Source organism: Acomys minous (genome assembly GCF_964271855.1).
Source record: "Acomys minous genome assembly, chromosome: 2".
Lineage (NCBI taxonomy): Eukaryota > Metazoa > Chordata > Mammalia > Rodentia > Muridae > Acomys > Acomys minous.
In genome coordinates, this window is record NC_140484.1 from 29,171,510 (window position 1) to 29,191,352 (window position 19,843).

Sequence of the window (19,843 nt, forward strand, 5' to 3'; positions counted from 1 at the left end):
AGTCACATGTCATTGGGTAACTAGGGACATTTTTGGACATTAGAGTTTCTATGAAATCAGACTTTCTTCAAGTTTAGGTATGGACCAATACATTATACAGGAAAGTACAAAATTAATCACATAAAGAATAGTGGCACTGGGAGAGGTGGCATACACCTATAGTTTTTCTAGCCAGAAGGCTGAAGGTGAAGGGTCATGATCTCAAGACAACTCTTGTTGCATAGGAGATTCTAGGCTAGCCTGGGCTTTAGGGTTGGAAAATCATTTCAAAACACTAAACTAGAAGACATCAGATATATCCAGAAGACCTGGTACAGGCCCACGCAGGCCCTGCGTGCATGCTGCCTCAGTGTCTGTGAGTTCATATGAGCACAGCACAGGAGTGACCCAGACTCCCAGAGGGATCTCCACCAGGAAATCTGAGGTAGCACCTGTTCTCTGTAGTCCTAATCCTCCTTATAGTTTTTGCAAAAGTAATTAAAAGTGAAAGCAGTGAAGTAACTTTAAATTTTAACTCATCAGATTTTTCTGCTGTGGTTCAGGAGCTGGCAATACCTAATTTGTTATTTGATGCTCAAACTGCATGCCGTTTATAGATCAAGATTATGAGAAACACTGTGGGTGCCATTTACTGTTATACACCTTGTCTAGAACTTAATTCACAAAAAGAAAGTGTGCAGATGGAACAGGGGAGGACACGAGAAAGGTAAAGTGATTGGTATACAAGTGTGAGAACTGTAGTTCAGCTCCCCAGGACTCACACAAGTCCAGGGCTGGCAGAGAAGCCCACTTGGAATACCTGTACTCAAAGAAGATACAGAAGTCTCCAGAGCAAACTGGCTAGCTAGAAGAAACAAATCAAGTTCTGTCTTTAAGGGACATATCCTACCTCAATATATAATGTCGTCAGAGAACAATCTAGTAAGATACTTAGCATCAACCTCTGTGCACACTCAACCACACACAAAGCATACATATGCAAACACTATAGGTACAACATTTATAATTTCATATGATACCTTAGAAATACCCATCAAAAGCCTATACAGCACTAAAATTTTTCATCACTATCTTCAAAGTGTGGTGTTTTAGGTAGGAGTTGTAGTATCAATTTTTTAATAGGAAGGAGAATGCTCACTTCCTTCCTGTGAGTCCATCACATTTACTGGGTGTTAAGATTTAGGGTGAGCTTCCAACTGTCATAAGCCCACCAATAAAATGGGGGTAAAATAACTCATAATATCATTGCACAGTACATGTCACCACTGAACAATGCCTGATGTATTCATTATTCTTATTACGATGATCAAATACCTGACCGAAAGATCTTAAGAAAAGAAAGATTCACTTAGCACACTATTTCAGAGAGTCTGACCCGTGGTTACTTGGTTCCTTGTACTCGGACTGAGGATCATAGAAGATAGACGAGGCAAGCAGAAAGCAAGTAGGTACCAGAGACAAGTTGTTGTCAAGGACCTGGCCCAAGTGAACCATTTCCTCCAGTGAGGTATTGCCTACTAAGGTTACCAGAACCACACGAGACTGTGAAATTCTAGTTATTGTGTGAAATTCCGGATAGACTTCCATTCTTCTTTCTATGTGTTTCTTGTCCAGTCTGTTTCAGTTTGACAGATTGCCAAAATGTCATATGTGCAACAGTTACCGTATCTAGTTGTATTCAGTACATTTCAAGGGTTACCTACTATGTGTGTACCCATTAGGTTCTTTTCTCTATAACATTTTATAGTGTAAGCATATGAGAAATGATACTTCATTATATAAAATAAACCTAAAACACAGCTCCAGGTATACAGTAGGTACTGAAGTGATTGGTTTTTAAGTAGTTAAATTTATTTTCATTTTCTCAAATGAGTTGATTTTTCTATAATTCTTACTTTGCAAATGATGATTATTTGGCTTTTCAAAAATGAAGATGAAGCTACGTCTTGCATTTTACAGCTTGGATTCTAAATAATGAAATGTAATCCTAGTTAACAGACAGATCAGGCATTCTTTTGTTAGCAGGTTTTTGTTGTTATATCAGATTGGTAAGAACTCAGTGTGACTCACAATTAGCTTGGTCAAGATTTTATTCCACCCAGTTGGCTCATTATCGGTGTTTTGCCAGCTATGGTTGTAAAATGTGATTAGGTGTTGGGTGTAGAGGTTGACCAGAGAGAATAGGCTCCTGACCTCATGTTTATCACACAATCAGAAGGAATTCTGCTGTCTGGTGTGTTTCTTAGCAATGTTTATAGATTGTTTGATTTTACTTTTATTCATTATGGCTTTAAATCGGCTCACTATAAATGATTGTTTGCCGTTATTTCCACATTCTGAGGACTTAACCCGATCACTCTGATTTTCCCCTGACAGCTCTTTCAAGCATCTGATTGGAGGACTGGACGATGTTTCTAACAAAGCGTATGAGGATGCGGAAGCGAAAGCAAAGTAAGTGAGATTCATTTTGGGGACTTCATCTTGATAAAAAGGATTTTAATAGGATAAAGTCAAATCTTTAGACTTCATGTCAAATGCTCTGGCATGCATCTGACTACTTAGAAGAAAATTTAAGCGAATGATGTACTTGTTACACAACATGCTAATTTAGTATGACTCTTTTCAATGTGAAATCTTTTGTGACAATCAATGTATGAAGGTAAGTGGTAGGTTAATATCCAGTGTAAACAATTACAATGAAACAACAATGGTTGTCAGACTAAAAATGCTTCCTGATGATATTAGATGCCAAGAATCTCATTTACTATAATTTTATATAAACATTAATTCTTTTACAGGGATGACCTGCTATAAAACAAAGTTTTACCAAAGATTCTTTTTATTTCAAAAATGTAGGTTACTTTGAAAAGGAAACCAGTGGTTTTCATAATCTTCCGTTTCACTCAATATAAACTGATATTTCATATCCTATAGGACAGCAGAAAGAATAAGCAGATAAAATCTAGTGTTAAGTCTGAAGTTCATACCACAAGTTGATTACTAAATTTGTAGTAACCTCAAGCACAAAAGAAATAAAATATTTTGCTCCAAGGATCCATGAAAATAACATTTGGCCTAGGAGTAATAGATTAAGACCTACACTCCATGTTGACCTTTTGAGTAGATACAGGTGTGTAAGTAGGATGACTGGTGGCCATCTTAGGACATGAGCAGCTACTTTAGACTTACAGAAAAAGACAGCCATCTTATAGAACATAGTCTAGCTACGTTGCTATCTGGCTTTCTGTTTTCTCACAGCCTTAGGTATATAGTTTTTATACAAGTACTATTCGTCAAGTAAAAGTGGATAACGATCTCAGCCTTAAAATTCTGAATGATGGGAAAGTGACTGTGAGCAGGACCCTGCTTAACATCTATTGACTTTGTAGACATAACAGTGTGACAATTTATGAATTCTGACCATTCATGGATCCCCTTGCTCACGCTGCACTTCTAGGGAATAAGGAAATGAATACACTTAATCCAGATTCAGACAGTTAAAAGCCAGATTTGGCCATAATTTGTCACACTGTAACATGAATCTGAACAAAGATGAAAAGCCTTTGTTCCTGCTTTCACTCTTGGTCATGACTGCTAACACCTGTCTCTCAGCCTCAGCCTCAGCACATCTTTAACATGGCAGCTACTGTTCCATTTTAATTGGTGACATTATGGGAAAAAAATCTTTGTAAAGTGTAAAGCACTACAGAGGTAGATGAACTTGTTGAAGTAATCTTTGGAAACGTGCTTTAATTTGAATATGATTGTGATAACAGATACTAATTATTCTGTATTATTCTATTATTTGTTCTATATTAATTATTCTATATTATAAATTTTTCATGACTAAAATGTCTTTAATTTTATATAAGTAAAGCTCTCATGTTTATATAGTATATCATAAAATTATACTTAGGCTAGAAAATACCCATAGATATCTTTATAAAAGAGTAACAATTTGACCAAGGAGTTATGGCTAAAGAATAAAGAAATAATAAAATGACTATCTACATCAACATACTTCTTAGTAAGTTCTTTTTTTGACCTGTAGGTTTGCTAGACTATAATTTAGGCATTATGAACCAAACATACAGTCTTAAGGTATACAACATGATTTGATGTAGATATTAATTAGGAACTGATAATAATTAAGCTAATTAGCCCATCTATCACCTATGTTTCTCTTGTATATGTGGTGATTTGGTCAAATTTCAATTAAATTCACCACCGACCTAATCAGTAACAATAAACTTGATGGGAATTATTGATTTGGTTACCCATGGATTGGTTCAACCTCCAGATGGGATCAATCACAAGTCAGATTAGTCGCCAATTAGATCAACTATTAACTGGATCAAGCTTGGTTATAGAGCCCTCTGATTAGATCAGCTGCTAGTCTGACGGTTCAGCTAGTCTGCTGATTGATAAGCTGCCTCAGAAGATACATTGCCTCAGCAGATTTCATTCAGAAAAGAGTTATCTTAAATTGTTTGATTATTACTTAAACCAAGTGAATGTATTCTTATTATTCTTTACTGTCAATCATTATTTAGAAAGTGTAAATTGTTTGATAAAAAATAAATAAATTCCTGATCAGAATACTAGAGGGAACAATAATTTTATCCCATGAAATTTGTCTCATACCAAACAAATGTTAGGGTAACAGTTGTCGTGCGTTTTACACTGCTAATACTTATATAGAGCTAACAAATAACATAAGATGGTTTCTGACACAGTAGTCATCCCCCATCAGATGTCCTTAACTCAGAGGAAGCTGACTCTGAATTTGCACAAGGTATGCTTTTTTCCTTCGCTAGCGAGCATACACATCTCCTTGTGTTACCACTGTTGTCTCTTTCTTTCATTGACTTTCTTCTCTTTTAATACATTTTACACTCACTTGGTTTTTACAGAACTTTTAAAGGCTTACCTATGCAGTGGAAACTTGGAGCATCCTCTAATTGGTTTAAATCCCCTGGCTAATTCTGTTAATGCCTTTGCATTTCTATATAGACCATGAAACCTAGAGCAGAAACAACTGAGGTGATGATTAAGCTCCACTGTGTAAACTATTTTTTCAAGGTCCCCTTTGTTTGGCAAAAGCCATACAATTTAAGGTTAATATTTCTTAAAGCACCACTCAAACAATAATTTACTTAGCTGTGTAAAACAATTTAGTTTTTCCATGTCTTTCTTTTTTGGAAAAGAAGAGAGAAAAAGTAGGATTGACTTTAATAACTGATTCCTTTGAGACATTTAAAACTCAGAGGTGAGGCATTCATTGCCTATTAGCATTACACTCTCAGTGGCAGACTGATCACCCCCAAATAAGCATGCTAGTCTCAGGAGACCCACATTGAACATAGAGATCAGACAATCAGTCTAGGAAAAATGGATTGAAAGAAATATCCTATTAAAATGATTTTGAAAGCTCTTCTTTGAAGGTTGTGTGTCTTCTGCTTATATCACAATATATCTTTCCTAAATTTATTTTTGATAGAAACTTTACTTGTGTGGCATGCTCAGCCTTTCTTAATTGCTGATAATCTTCCACTAAAAGCTTTGCTTTTTAAAATATGAGTTATAGCCACAAATGTTAGAAGAAGCAATATAACATTAAAATTGAGATTTACTGCGTATCACTTAGAATGTAAAATATCATTTGTAATAATATGACCTTATCATTTTTGCTTTAAGGACATTCATCACTTGATAAAAAACAGTTAAAATTTACTTATGAGTTTTACATTGTACTACATAATGCACATACTGACACAAAAACATTTTATATTACTAGTTTGCAGTTTGAAGGGAGACTGCTATATAAATCAACGTTTATTTTCACCCCATACTTTTAAGAACAAGTTATGACAATTGTTGTCGTATGATTTTTGGTATCCTACCTCAGTCCACCTGTAAGGCTTGTCTTGTAAAATCATGGTTGCCCATAAATATAAAAGTAAATGTTTTATTTTATTATTTTAACTATTTTTGACAGAAGAGTCTCTCTATTACATATCTTTTAGAGTTAGAGCATCATTAATGTACTTGATGCTGAATATTATTCTCAGAAACAATAGACAAAAGAATCCTTTTTTTCCAAAAGAAAAACCCTAATTCATATATAGTATACATATACACCCAACTTACCTTATAAAAACCTTCCTTTATAATACAGATTATGCCCTGAAAGTGGCCCATGTTTGTCATCATTATATTCTCAGGTTGAGGCCATATAGTGGGTGAGAATTTTAATTCTGTTTTCATTTATAATGATTATTTTTATTAAAATGTTTTGTACTTTACTTTTTATTTTAAAAAAAATACTATGGCAAGATAGAGAAAGAAAAAGAAAACCAACCAAGCCAATCTAACATATTCTCCTAACTGCTTTTGTGTTTTATTTACACTTGCATGTCTTACAGATTGTTTTTCTCCATTTGGCTCCATCACATTGTAGACGCACAGCAGCGTTCTATGTTCTGCTGACCTCATCATGGTACTGCCTGAGAACACAGTGCATAGAAATTTAGTTTTCTAGATTGACTCAAGTTAAAGCCTTACTGATTCAAATTATTCTTCTTTTGAATATAAGTGCTCAATCACTTCTAAAAACAGAACAACAGAAGAAGAAAAATAAATCTCAGCCTATAGCAAAAGCTTATTTTTTTTTCATTTGGTCTGTCCAGCTGTGTAAATTACTCTGTGTCATGCATTGATAGAAAAGTTGCAGTATTTTAGACCAGTTGGTCCATGTGCCACCTGTTCTAGCCTGCGTCTTATCTTGAAATCTGGAGGTATAGACATCAAGGGACTTCCCCTGAGACATTCTGATATCTGTGTCTGATGTGTGTATTTAGTTACCTCTAAGTTGGTGAGACCTAATATTGTTCTCCGTGAGAATCTCATCATTATAAAAATCCATTTGAAGTGTAGCCATGCTTTATAACCTGCAATGTCACTTGTTATATAGACTTCAGCTCCTCTGATAACTCATAGCTCCCCATGCACCAGCTTCACCCACCACCATTTATTTCTTTATACATTGATTCATTCAATAGATCACTCTCTATATGCCTACAAAATCACCCCCCATAAAACAGTGACTAAAACAGACACATTCCTTACTTTCATGTTTGGTTCAGTATGAGAGAGACAAACAACCGTTATCACAAGACTTCCATGATGAAGCGACATTTTCAGTACATTTGAGCTGAATCCCAAGTAATTAACTGAGGCGTTAGTTGAAGTGGGCTAGGGAAAAAGGTACAGAGAGAATTACAGACTAAGAAGCAATCAAATGGCGAGCGGCGTCTGAAACTATAGAGGGAACCAGTGAAAATGGAGAACTGGTGAGCGTGAAGAAGCTAAGGATTGATTCTTGAGAAATTTAGCTTTTAAAAGTCAGGAGAAACATTCAGAAAAGACTGAGGAGACATGGGAGATACAAGGAAAAGAAGACGTGTAAGATGTCACTGAGGCCCAGAACAGAATAATGAGATATATGGTCCTTTTGGGCTGCTCTGCCAGCATGCCATGAAATGACAGAATAAGACGACCAAACTTGTCAAGATCCCGCCCCCAGGATAGCTATGTTGCTTTGTTCCCCCACTTCTTCCACTGTGTACTAAATCAGTTCACTTGTTCTCATTGCTTTGTTCCCTCAAAGAATATGTGGGAATTTTAGGAAGAAAGAGGAGAAACATTAAGCAAAATCGTCTTTTAGACAAGAGCTTTATTCAAATTAACAATAGACAATATGGTAGAACAAGAGGGCTCCAAAGGACAGTTTCAGCCTTGCTGGACAAAGCAAACGATGTCCTACTTTTAAAGATTTCCCAGCGGTCTTGCACACCCAGGAAGTCGGGTTAGTTAATATGTGACCTAGGCTACATTACCTAAGTAGAGAAGCAGGCCTTACGTGACTCACAATGCATGGCAAGTTTCATTCTTTATGTGAGTAAAGGAATCCAGCTTGGTTAATGTCTGTGACCATATTTGGACCTAATGTGGCTGCCTCTGATCACCAGGCACTGAGTCCTGAGTACAGCCACCTCTGATTAGGGCTTCCTTGCCTGAAAAGCTTGAGTTCACCAACAGGATACATGTAATAGATTCGAATAGCACAGGCAGAATAACTTAAGGAAACAAGAAAAAAGAAAATTAAGGTACGGAGCCAAAAACAAAACAAAGATGCCAAACAGAGCACCTCTATCAGTGTGCGAGAAAACAGTGACAAAAACTTGACAGGCCCGCAAACATTGACCTACTGTCACTAAACACTAATAGCACAGCCACCTCTCTGCTCCCCCTTTCGCCAGAATTAACCAGAATATTGCACACGTGTGCACCAATCCATCATCTGTTTGTTGAAACATTTCTATTCTCATGATTGGTGCTCATTGATTTAAAGCTTCCTTTCTGTTTACAAGCTCATTTGCAGAGCCATGTTTTTGTCTGTTTGCTATTTCCCCATTACATCTGGTGTCGAGCCTCGCGGCTTGACACAGTGTGACAGCAATAAAAGATATCCCTTCCTTCCACATCATTAGCAGAAATGGCCTTTGGTTGCTCGGTCTGTTTGTCATAGCAAGGTTGCTGCCATTTTCCATGCTCTCTGGCATCAGATCTTACGCAGGCCTTGATCATTAGCTCATGCGATGCCTTGAGAGGCACAATAGGCCATGCAAATCAGAACCCAGGGCTGTATTGCTTGCTAGCATGTTCTGAAATGCCCTTGGGGTCATCTAAAATGTAATAAAAAATACAATTTTAAATGTGAAATTAAGTGAACAAGAGGATGATCTTTTGAACATAGGCTTTGAAATTTGGGCCCTTTACACTCTTCCTTTTTATTAGTTTTTTTTTTCCTCCTCTCAGGCCTCTTAGAACAAAGATCTTAGTTAGATCTTAGCATTCCCACAGTCTTATCAGCAATGTACTTTAAACAACACCATCTTGATCTAAGCAATTCTCAAGGAAATGGGCCCAGAAAATTGTTTCTTCCCTTGTGGAAAGAATTCAAGTGAGCAATATCCTTTTCCCAAATAAAAACACTATGCCGATCAAAAGCAAAGAACACTGCAAATCATCCTGAGCTAGTCCTCAGACCAGAACTGGAACTTCCTGGCTACTTGTAAGATGAGGTGTCAGACGACAGACCCAGAGTCTGGGCAACAGAATATTTTCCATTTTATTGCAGAGCAAAGTGTAGGAAGCAAGAACATTTTGGGGAAGTTTGGCCCTTGGGTTGGTTCTTAGCCTTGCAAGGGCTGTTTGCTTTGACTCCCAGGGCATGATGTCAGGCTAACAAGGGCATAGACTGTATCCTAAGACCAACCATAGCAACATTAACACTTCAGTGTGACATGAGATATCAAAGAACAGGACACGAATCTCTCTCTCAAGAACAGTGAGGCTGGTTCGGTTCCATTTTTAAAATGTGATTTTGAATAAAACTACTTGGCCTTGGATATTTTCCTTATCTATTTCATTTTTAAGAAATTAGGGGCTGGAGAGATGGCTCAGTGGTTAAGCACACTGCCTGCTCCTCCAAAGGACCTGGGATCAATTCCCAGCACCCACATGGCAGCTCACAGCTGTGTGTAACTCCAAGATCTGACACCCTCATACCAACGCACACAAATTAAAATTTAAATAAAAATATTTTTAAAAATTAAAATAAAAGAAAAGAAATTAAAGCTCCCAAGGGACATTTGCTACTCTTTTTCTTTTTGCACTCTGTTTATCTTTAAGACTCACCAGAGCAAGACCTTCTAGGTGGGACTCACGGATGCCCTTGCATGCTGCCTTTTCTAGTTAACAGAAAGAGGACTGAAGAGAACTAAGCGTCTAGCACTGCTTGCTTACTTGATAAATACAGACAAACCAATGATTTGCCAACTCTATTTATTTCTTCGAAAAAGACGCCACCAGTCAACAAATGATGAACTGAACAGAGAGTTTCCAGAGAAACATAAATGGCAAATAACTATTTTTGAAAGTGTTCAGTCTCCCTAGCCAACCAGTAAAGACAAATTAATACTACCTTAAGATGCCACATTGCCCCAGGCAGCAAAGCTGCCACCAATAAATCTGTCAGCAGTTTTGGAGAGGATGTGCCTAGGTCCCTGTTGGTGGCACTGAAAATTAATACAGCCATTATGGGAATCAGTTTGGAGATTCTTCAGAATGTTAAAGATAGACCTATTCTATGACCCATCTATTTCACTCCTGGGCTTATTTATACCCAGATAATTCCATACCCTACCATGAAGATATTTGCATGCCTTTTTCACTATAGCGCAAAAGTAATTCACTATAGTGCAAAATTAAAATCAACACAGTTGTCCATGAAAATGTGATAAAAAATGATTACTATTCAGCTCTAAAAATGCATTGACTTAAAATGCTTAATATTAAGCATGGTCATACAATCTTAAAAAACACATGTTCTCCTTCATATATAGATCTAGACACACACACACACACACACACACACACACACACACACACAAATGTATATGTCTATACAGCATGACATAACAAGTAAAAGTTAAATATTAGGAATGTTGAAGGATTGAGTGCAGGAAATGAACACAAGTTACGAAAGAGAATATAAAGATCATCATTTTTCTAATTCTAACTCTCTCTGGATTTTCAATTTTTGTTGGTAGATAATTACAGTAAAATACATTGGATAATGAAAGTACAATACCCAATATGAAATTCTACAGCTTCCTTTGAAATGGCTCCTCTAACTGTGCAGAAGTTCAATGAAATATATAGACTTTGCAATTGGTTAAATTTGGTATGTGACTTTTTTATTTACAAGTTTTTATTTAAAATGTATTTTTGAAAAGTTAAAAAGAAAACAGACTTAAGAATCAACAAATATATATATATATATTTAAAACAGTAAGTTATATTCTTCCCTTTTCTAATCTTTAAGTATTGCTTATAGTACTTGTATTATTTAAAACATTTACATAAAAAGTTATGTAGACTTGCTTGAAGTTAGTTATGCTAATTCAGAAGAGTTAAATAAATTAGAAGCAGAATTTCTCATTTTTACTTTTACACATAGAATTTTTCTCTTTCTGATATGACAGATATGATAATAAGCCAGGCTATCTTTCAATAAAGAGCTATTAGAAAATTATAGAGTACCTTTGAAACTAGAGAATATTATAGTAATGTTTCCCCATGAATCCCTTCAGAAAGAAATAATTTTTAAGTAATGATTTAAATGGCAGCACAAGTCAGTTTTGATACAAGGAACATAATATACTATATTAATTCATATTTTTTAAATTGTTACTTGAAAAAGACGATATAGATTTGGAGCATGGCTCTTGCTCAGCACCGTTTGCTAGTATTACACCATTTGCCTTCACTGCATAAATCACAGGAGTCAGTCAGCTTTATAAAGTGCATCCATCCCGTCAGGCACACAGCCTGAGCCCTAGCTTACAAAGCACACAGAAAAAGGAAGCAGGTGCCATTTCTCTAGTCCTCAGAATTGGAACAAGCAGTTCAGAGCCTCCACAAGTTGCTGAGTTCTGATCCCAATGTCCTCGAAAAGGAAATAAGACAGCTTCAGGAAAATGTTGACTCTAAGAACAGTTTCAGTTGAAGGGCTTAACAAGAATCAAGCCTAGTAACAATTCCCCATCTGTTGTTTATATGCTCTAGCACATAAAAATATTTAGCATAATATGCCTGTCATGGTAATAAACTTGATTTACGGAACTGTCAGTTTCATTCCAAGAGTGCGTTTTCCTAAACCAGATTCTCCACTCATCACTTTAGTGTAGAAATGACTTATGTAGACTCAGGGTTTCCTTACTCAACCCTGTTAACTTTATTATAAAGACAATTAAATAAGCAATGAAGAATACGCTTTAGATCGTCTATCAACTTTGCATTTTAAGTAGGCTTGAAAGTTTCCTGCAGTTTCAAAAATAAATGGCCATCGACATCTATATGAGCAGAGGCCAAATGGCAGATAGGACTTTTGACAGTATGATCTAGGAGGCTACATCAACCTTTTTATTCAGGAAACTGTTTCCAAATGGTCAATATTAGTATTTTCTTTTGCACTGGCCTGATATCAGAGTGAGAATTTCACATGTTGGCACAAGTTGGGGAGCAGGTATGAAGTTAAATAAAGCAGACCTACCAGAGAAGCACTGGCTTCTACTCGTGCACATTTCAGCCAATGGACATACATCCAAAGATGAGCCACGAGGCTTCATGACCCAGACACAGCTGGTTGTCTTAGTGTGTGAAATACTCTGCAGTTTTCACATAATAGAAATACTGCAGAATGATGCATGTGTTAGGAACATCTTCCTGTGAAGACACACACATCCCTGCAATTATGAGGACATGAATATGATACCTCATTTAATAAAACATGCATACCAATCACTATAAAATGAAAAACAATTGCATCATTCAGGGTATGTTTTTCTGGCTCATATTTTTAACTACTTATTCCATATATATGCCATGTGAGAGATCACGAAATTAAAAGTAAAGTGCTGTTTTTCTCTGAAAAGTGCACATGTGCTTAAAAAGCTAATAATAATAATAATAATAATAATAATAATAATAATAATATTTAAAAACAGAAACTCCTGGACCAATGCTTCTCTGTTTGACTAAAGATAAATAATTTGTTTTTTAGTAATGTCAGTATTCAAGTAAATTTAAAAATAAGAAACCCATTTTATTAATTGTATCATAAGATTGTGCCAACATTTGATCATGTGTAAATACTACCAAACTACAAAATAGTTCAAATTTATTTTACAGTTTCTCATCCTATGATTATTAGAGTATTTTAGAATTGGATCACTGTTATCAGATATCATATTACATTGTTATTTAATTTATATTACCAATTGACTTCTAGATGCAGCAGTGTTTAGCTATCAATTTCCATCATATAAATGCAATAACAATTTCAAAAACAGCATGACTCACTACATTTATTGATATGCTTAATTAATAAGCCAGCCCTTTGACATTATTTGTAATTGTAGAATGGCCACAGCTGTCTGTATTGGGCACATTTCGGGCTGGATAATTCTAATATGTAAATGTGCGGAGAATGTTTCGTAAGATGCAGGATGTTTAACCCTTGACTTCTGTCTCTCGAATGTCATCATGTATCATGACCCTGATGCCTATGTTACAACAGTGCTTCTATGCGTTATCAAGTATACACTGGGGAGCAGGGCAGAATTATAAGGTGAAACACTGAAATCTGTTACAAATAGACATAGAAAAAAAAGTAATACTCCACTCCCAACATAAATGTTTAGCTGTAGCAATAGTATCACACATCAGAACTTTAAGACTTCCATTTTCAATTTTAAAATGCACGATGGGACAATTAGTTTTCTAGATTCTGGTTCATCACAGGCTGGCTCTTTGGGTTTAGGATGTCAGAACTGGTAGATTTGCTGAAACTGGAAAAGCACTCTCATTTTGATTAAGTGCATTGTTGACTGGCATTTTTTTTTTACACTGGCTGTTACTCATCATAATAGCCGCAAAATATAATTACTGGGAATAATGCAATGAGTTTTCTTTATATTCATGTAATTTCTTGGGTTATAATTTCACAGCCTGGCATCATATTAAGAAAGAAAACATGGAAATAGATTTACATGAAATGAACCTCTACTATTACATTAATAATATAATATAATATAAATGCATATTGGAAATTGAATGTATTCCAAAAGAGAATAGGTTATAGGCAAAAAAAAAAAAAAAAACAAATGAACAAACAAACAAACAAAAAACAGAGGTGCTTTTGGAGACCAAGAGGCACACATTTAATGAGCCTCTTTAAATAGTCCAAACAGATGCATTTTTGCATTATGCATTCTATGGATCTGGTTTTGTCAACTTTTAGAAACAAAAGAATGTGGAGTTCTTTAAGCTGCTCCTTTGTGATAATGGCTAGCAACAGATTTCGCCAACACAATGCCATGCTATCATCCTACACCCTGCTGACATGATCTCAATTCCTCATGTGCTGCCAAGAGCCATTCTAGTCAGCTTCACTTCTTGCTGATTGAAGAAACACCACAATTAGGTAGGCACAGCTTCACCATTCTGTTTCTGGTACCTATGTATCCTATGTTGCAGGACAGAGACATGGTGAAATTTCTGTGAAAAAAAAGAAAAGTGAGGATGACATAAGAATCTGAAGTTGTCAGAAAAGATCAGAAGGGAAATAAATAAGATGATCCTGTCCCAGTTTCATTCCCTGTTGCTCTGATATATAAAAAAAAATACCCTGGCAAGAGCAACTTTAATGAGAAGGGATCTGTTTGGCTCACAGTTTGTATAGTTGGCTCACTTTTCCACTTTCAAAAGTTCAGGTTTCCCAGTCTAGGGTGAAGTCACACCACTTTTAGACAGGGTCTTCCCATATCTGTTAACATAGCTAAGACAATCCTCAAAGACATGCCTACAGGCCAGCCTACTGTAGGGAATTTATTACACACTAAGATTCCTTTTCCAGGTGATTCTACACTGTGAACAGTCCACAGTCCACAATAATCATCATGGTTCTCCGCAGGGTTTATTATAAAACAGTTGGTTTTTTCCCAGTGATTTTTCAACTACAAGTGCTAATGAGTAAGACTCACTAAGTTCATTTGGAGGACTATGACCAGCATTTTACTGTTCATCGATTCATAAGACATAGAAGAATCACTTTGTAATTTTTTTCATATCTGTATACATCCATTTTTCATGTGTATATGTAAGGAATGGACAGGACAAAAATTGATTTTGTCGTGTGAACTGAAGAAGGAATGTTTAAAATGCATAATAAAGGAGCTAAGAGCAATAACTCCCTTATTCTTTAAAAAAGCAACCAATGTGTACTGGTCAACAACTTGGTCTGTAACTTAACACCACCAAGATTCATCTGAGAATGGAGTCGCAACTGAGGAATTTCCCAGCTCAGGTTGGCCTGTGGGTATACCTGTAGGGGATTGTCCTTTTGTTAACTGCAGCAGGATGGCCCATGATGGTGGCACCATTCCCCAGACAGATGGTCCTGCGCTGTATAAGGGAGCTAGCTAAGCACAAGCCTGTGAGCAAGACTGCTACCAAGTACTTCATCTATGGTTCCTCGTATTCTTTGGCTGTAAAATAGCCACGTTCTTTGACTGCAGATAATGCTCTATGGGATAGCAAGCGTATATGGCTTCAAGTTTCTGTCTGAATTCCTGCCCTGCCTTCTGTCAATGATAGGCTAGAACCTGTGAGCTAAAACAGACTCTCTCTCCCCCAAGTGGCATTTGGTCCTGATGTTTGTCACAGCAACAGAATGAGACTAGAGCTATGTTTTCCATTTTGTGAGTTACCCAATAACTACATATTTCCCCCCATGCTCATTAGTTACCTTGGAGGAATGAAGAGATGAGTCATTTGTTTATAGTATATACTGCTCTTGCTGAAGACTGAAGTTCAGCTCTTCTGCATAGACAGAAATCAGAGAGCACACAACTGCCTGTTAACTCCTGGGGAACTGCTGCCCTCTTCTGGCCTTATTAGACACTGCACCCACATGCATGTCCCCCCTGCCCCACCCCAGTATATACACATTAGAATATAAATAAAAATGAAACCTCTTTAAACAAAGTTACCTTAAAAACATGTAGAATTGGACATTTTTAAAGGTGGATATAGCAAGAAAGTAAGAGAAATGGAGGTATACATCTGTTGTGCAGAGGTTTCTTGCAGATTCACGTGACCATGGCCATCTCAGGTCAGAACAATGACAACAACTCGATCATGAGTGGGGCAAGGGTCACTAGAGTCATGGGGCTCTAGAGGCCACTCCACTTCCTAAGGATGTACAGAAGGTTAACAGTTGCTGTGAGAAAATGAGAATCTTCCTCCATGGTGTAGTTGTTGTAATTTTCCCAGGTTCCTCAAAGGAACTCTGCATCCATGCTCTTATTTATAAATAACCCCAATTAAACTCATAGGCTCACTCAGCTCAACTTGGGTAAAACTGGGTTTTTTTATATCTTTGTTGTCATCTCTATTTGTATGAATATAAATGGACTGCCCAGGAACCTTCTGTAGCATCTTTCAATATCCTAAGCACGTGGCCATCTAGTGATGGTCCATAATCAAAGAAGAGAATGTCATTATTGTAAGGAATAAAGTAAGCTAATGTGTTAAAAAAAAAAACTAAAGGGAAAAGCATGTGGTAGGCAAAGAGAATACGAAGTAGAAGATAATTTCTCTACCACTGGGAAACTTAGCACCTAATTTTAAAAATCTAGTAGTTATAAAGATGATTGTGGTGCTATTTTGGCAGAGGCGGATGATGGGGTGGTGTCTGAGCCCTTAGATGGACAATTCTGTCACCCCAAGAATTTATCTACTTTTAAAAATAACATATTTTATTTTATCAAAACACTATTCTTTGAAGAGGAAAGAGGACCTTTAAGCCAAGGAAGGACTTGTTTTGTAAATTTGATTACGAGTACATATTAGTTCTTTCCTCTTTAATTTTATAAGATGTAGTTGCTGATACATCTTTGGTATAAGAAAATTTTAAGCTTTGTGCTCATCATCCCACCCCTGAAGGCGTATGTTTGTGGCAGAAAGGGCCAAATATGGTCAAGGGTTTCATTTCCCTTCATCCTCTCAGGTCCTAGCGCACTGGCTTGCTTCTCTTTGCCAGCTCCTAAATGAGGTGACTGTAGATAGGCTCTCACGGCGTCCAATGAATGACAGAGGGCAGGCTGAAGGTGGGTTATGTTTACAAATGCAAGAGTGACAACAATAAACAAATACCCCGTTCTGCTTTAGGGGGCTGCTGCTGCACTGAGAGCCAGCTCTTTAGTAATGATGTGTTCACTTGCACCCTACTTAAGTGCTTCAGAATATGAAATTTGAATCACCATAGATACTTATAGTGTGTGCTTATCTCTGTATTTATTGGACTATAGTGTTCATTTACTGTAAAACATAGCATAATCTCTCAGTTACAGAAACACTCAACAACCGGAAAATTCAAATATTCTAAATTAGTTTTACTGTAATGGATATTAATAATGCTGAAGGCTGGAAGAGCAGCCAAGGCCCATAACCATATAAAATGATGTCTCATTTGTATTCATTTCTTCATTCTTTGAATACTGGTTACTTATCAGTATAACTTGTACAAAACAAACAGCAGTAGCTTAAATACTCAAATTATAAGAACAACTCAAATATCAGAGAACTTGAAAAGCTCAAATGCCTTCTATGAAAACTATAGTGTTCTTGAGATGGGCAAATGTATTTTAGGGCATTTTCTGAAATGTTAAAATGCTACATAACTATAACACAATCATGTTGGCTTTTGATGATCATGGTTTGCTCTTAAAAAAATAAGCACACATAGCTGTATGTTGTGATGTCTGCTGAGATTCCTTCGTGCCAGGAGCACTCCTGGAGAAACTCCAGAAGGCGGGTGTCCTTGTGAAGCTCCATCCCTTCAGATTGCTTTGGTGCTTTTAAGCAATGCTGTGGGCCTTGCTTCTGTCTAGCTTTGAGCCTTTGGTTACATTTGTGCTCAACATTTTTGACAAAGTTTCTTAGATGTTTCAATGAGTTAAAAAAAAATTTTTTTGTGATTGGTCGCTTTGCCTCGCACCAGCTTCAGTTGATTTGGTGTCTGAGGAGATGGAAGCCCAGCTGTTCCATCATGGTCTCCCATCAACCCTATGCTAAATGTTTTGATATACAGTGGTGACTGCTATCTGTCAGTTATCTCCTTGTGTTTTTAAATGATCACTATCCATTTTCATCCTCCCTTTAATACCTATTATATGCATTTCTTCTCTTTAAAAAACAAAAAAGAAAAGAAAACCTTTAACCGTGATCAAGCAGAAATTGAATGCACAGTTTTCTCTCAAACTATTCCATCAAGACAGGCAGGCAGGCGCCTGCTCTTTCCCTTCCCGTTGGTTACATTTGCACACTGAATAATTGGTGCCCTATTTCTTTCTTGGTGACAACTGAGGTCTTAACTTTTATTTTCTTGCACAATTTTGTATCATTATGAATTCATGAATTTTTATATTTTAAGTGTATTTTTCAAATGTGTTCGTTAATTTTCTGCTTGAAGCTCCCCTGAGCTGGGTTGTTGCTTCCTCTTCACATGATTCATTAGCTGCTTTCTGGGTGATTTAAATGCAGCAGTAATTTAAAAGCTGAAATTATAAGAACCACCCAAATGTCAGAGAATCTGGAAAATTCAAATACCTTCAATTAAAACCAATTATACTATCATTGAGATAGGCAAATGTATCTGAAGGATTTTTCTGGAATGTTAAAACGCTATACGAATATAAACATAGTCCTTTTGTACTTATGTAGTCTAAAGATTGTGAATATAGCAGTAATTAATGTCAATAATGATAAAGTGTTGCTTTCTGGGTAGCAGGATGATCTAGAATTGTCCTAGGCTATTCCTCCCCTGGTTCTAAAACAGTAATTTCTCAAGGAGCCCAGATTACTTCTACTCACCTATGTTACAGCACAGCCTCTTTATCTCTAAGCTTTTAAGTGTGCCTATCACTTAAGACAAGATGCTGTCTCTACCCTTGCCTCATTCTCACCTGGTCCAAGATGGTTGCTCTCTGAGTTAGCAGTGATGCTTGTGGTTATATTAGAAAACTTCCTTCATCAAGCATTTAAGGTTGGTACTCTCACTGCCTTAAAAGGGATATCTTATTTCAAGAGAGCTTGGCTAATAATACCGGTTAACTAAACATTTGCTAGTGACTAATACCATGTCCCCTGTAGACTATGTGTTTTCTTAAGATGTTAAATATTTACATAAAAAAGAAAAGGGTTCTTTTTTTTTTTTTTAATGTGGACTTAGCTTGCATTAGTAACTCCTTTCCAGTCTTAGGTTTTTATGAGACTATCTCAGTAATTTTTAGAAAAAAAATAAAAGACATATTGAATTAGTCATTGTCTTAGTGCTATGACAAAATACCCCATAGAAGCAGCCTAAGTGGCTTGCAGTTCTATGGAACATGATCCTTAGTGGTAGGGAAAGCATGGCAGCTGGAATAGGAGGTTCCTGTTCACAGTGAGTCTATGCTCAGGAAAACAGCACTGAATATTTTGAGCTCACCTTGCTTTCTCTTTTTATTCAGGCCAGTACTCCAGCCCATGAAATAATACTCCCCATATTTATGTTGGATAATCTCACTCAGTAGCTAAATCTGAATAATCCCTCATACACACACCTAGTGGCTCATTTCTATGGGGCTCCCAAATTTCATTAACTCGACAATCAAGATGACCTGTAATATATGCACATGTGACAGTATTTATATTTCACCGAAGCAGCGTCCCAATCAGAGTCCGCTGTTGCTTGTGCTTTTATTTCCCCCTGTCTTTGCTGGGGTCTCTGTTTCAATGTCTTTTTAGAGAGTTTTGTGGTCTGTTCACTTTCATTTTGGTTGCATACTTTTATTGGGTAGGAGGTAACAGCAGTTAGGTGACTGCTATGGGATTCTCTGGGACTGACAAAGAGCTCTTGGCTTCTCCTGGAAATCTCAATTTCAATCTCTGTCTCTCTGTCTCTCTGTGTGTGTGTCTCTCTGTCTGTCTGTCTGTTTCTCTCTCTCTCTCTCTCTCTCTCTCTCTCTCTCTCTCTCTCTCTCTCTTTCTCTCTGTCTCTATGTATGTCTCTGTGTCTCTGTCTTTGTCTCTTTCCCTCTCCCCTTCCCCCCCCCCCTCTCTCTCACACACACACACACACATTCTTTCTGTGTGTATGCATGGGTATGAA

General features: G+C 36.8%; 1 protein-coding gene across 3 annotated transcripts in view; it reads left to right on the forward strand.

Annotated features, from left to right (window-relative positions):
- PRKG1 (protein kinase cGMP-dependent 1) overlaps positions 1-19,843 on the forward strand; it is a 1,157,800-nt gene that overhangs the window by 1,042,040 nt on the left and 95,917 nt on the right. For all 3 annotated transcript variants that reach the window (XM_084764176.1, XM_084764175.1, XM_084764177.1), the window contains one exon: positions 2,377-2,451. In XM_084764176.1, coding sequence (XP_084620302.1) covers positions 2,377-2,451 — 75 coding nt within the window. The remainder of the gene's footprint in view (positions 1-2,376; positions 2,452-19,843) is intronic.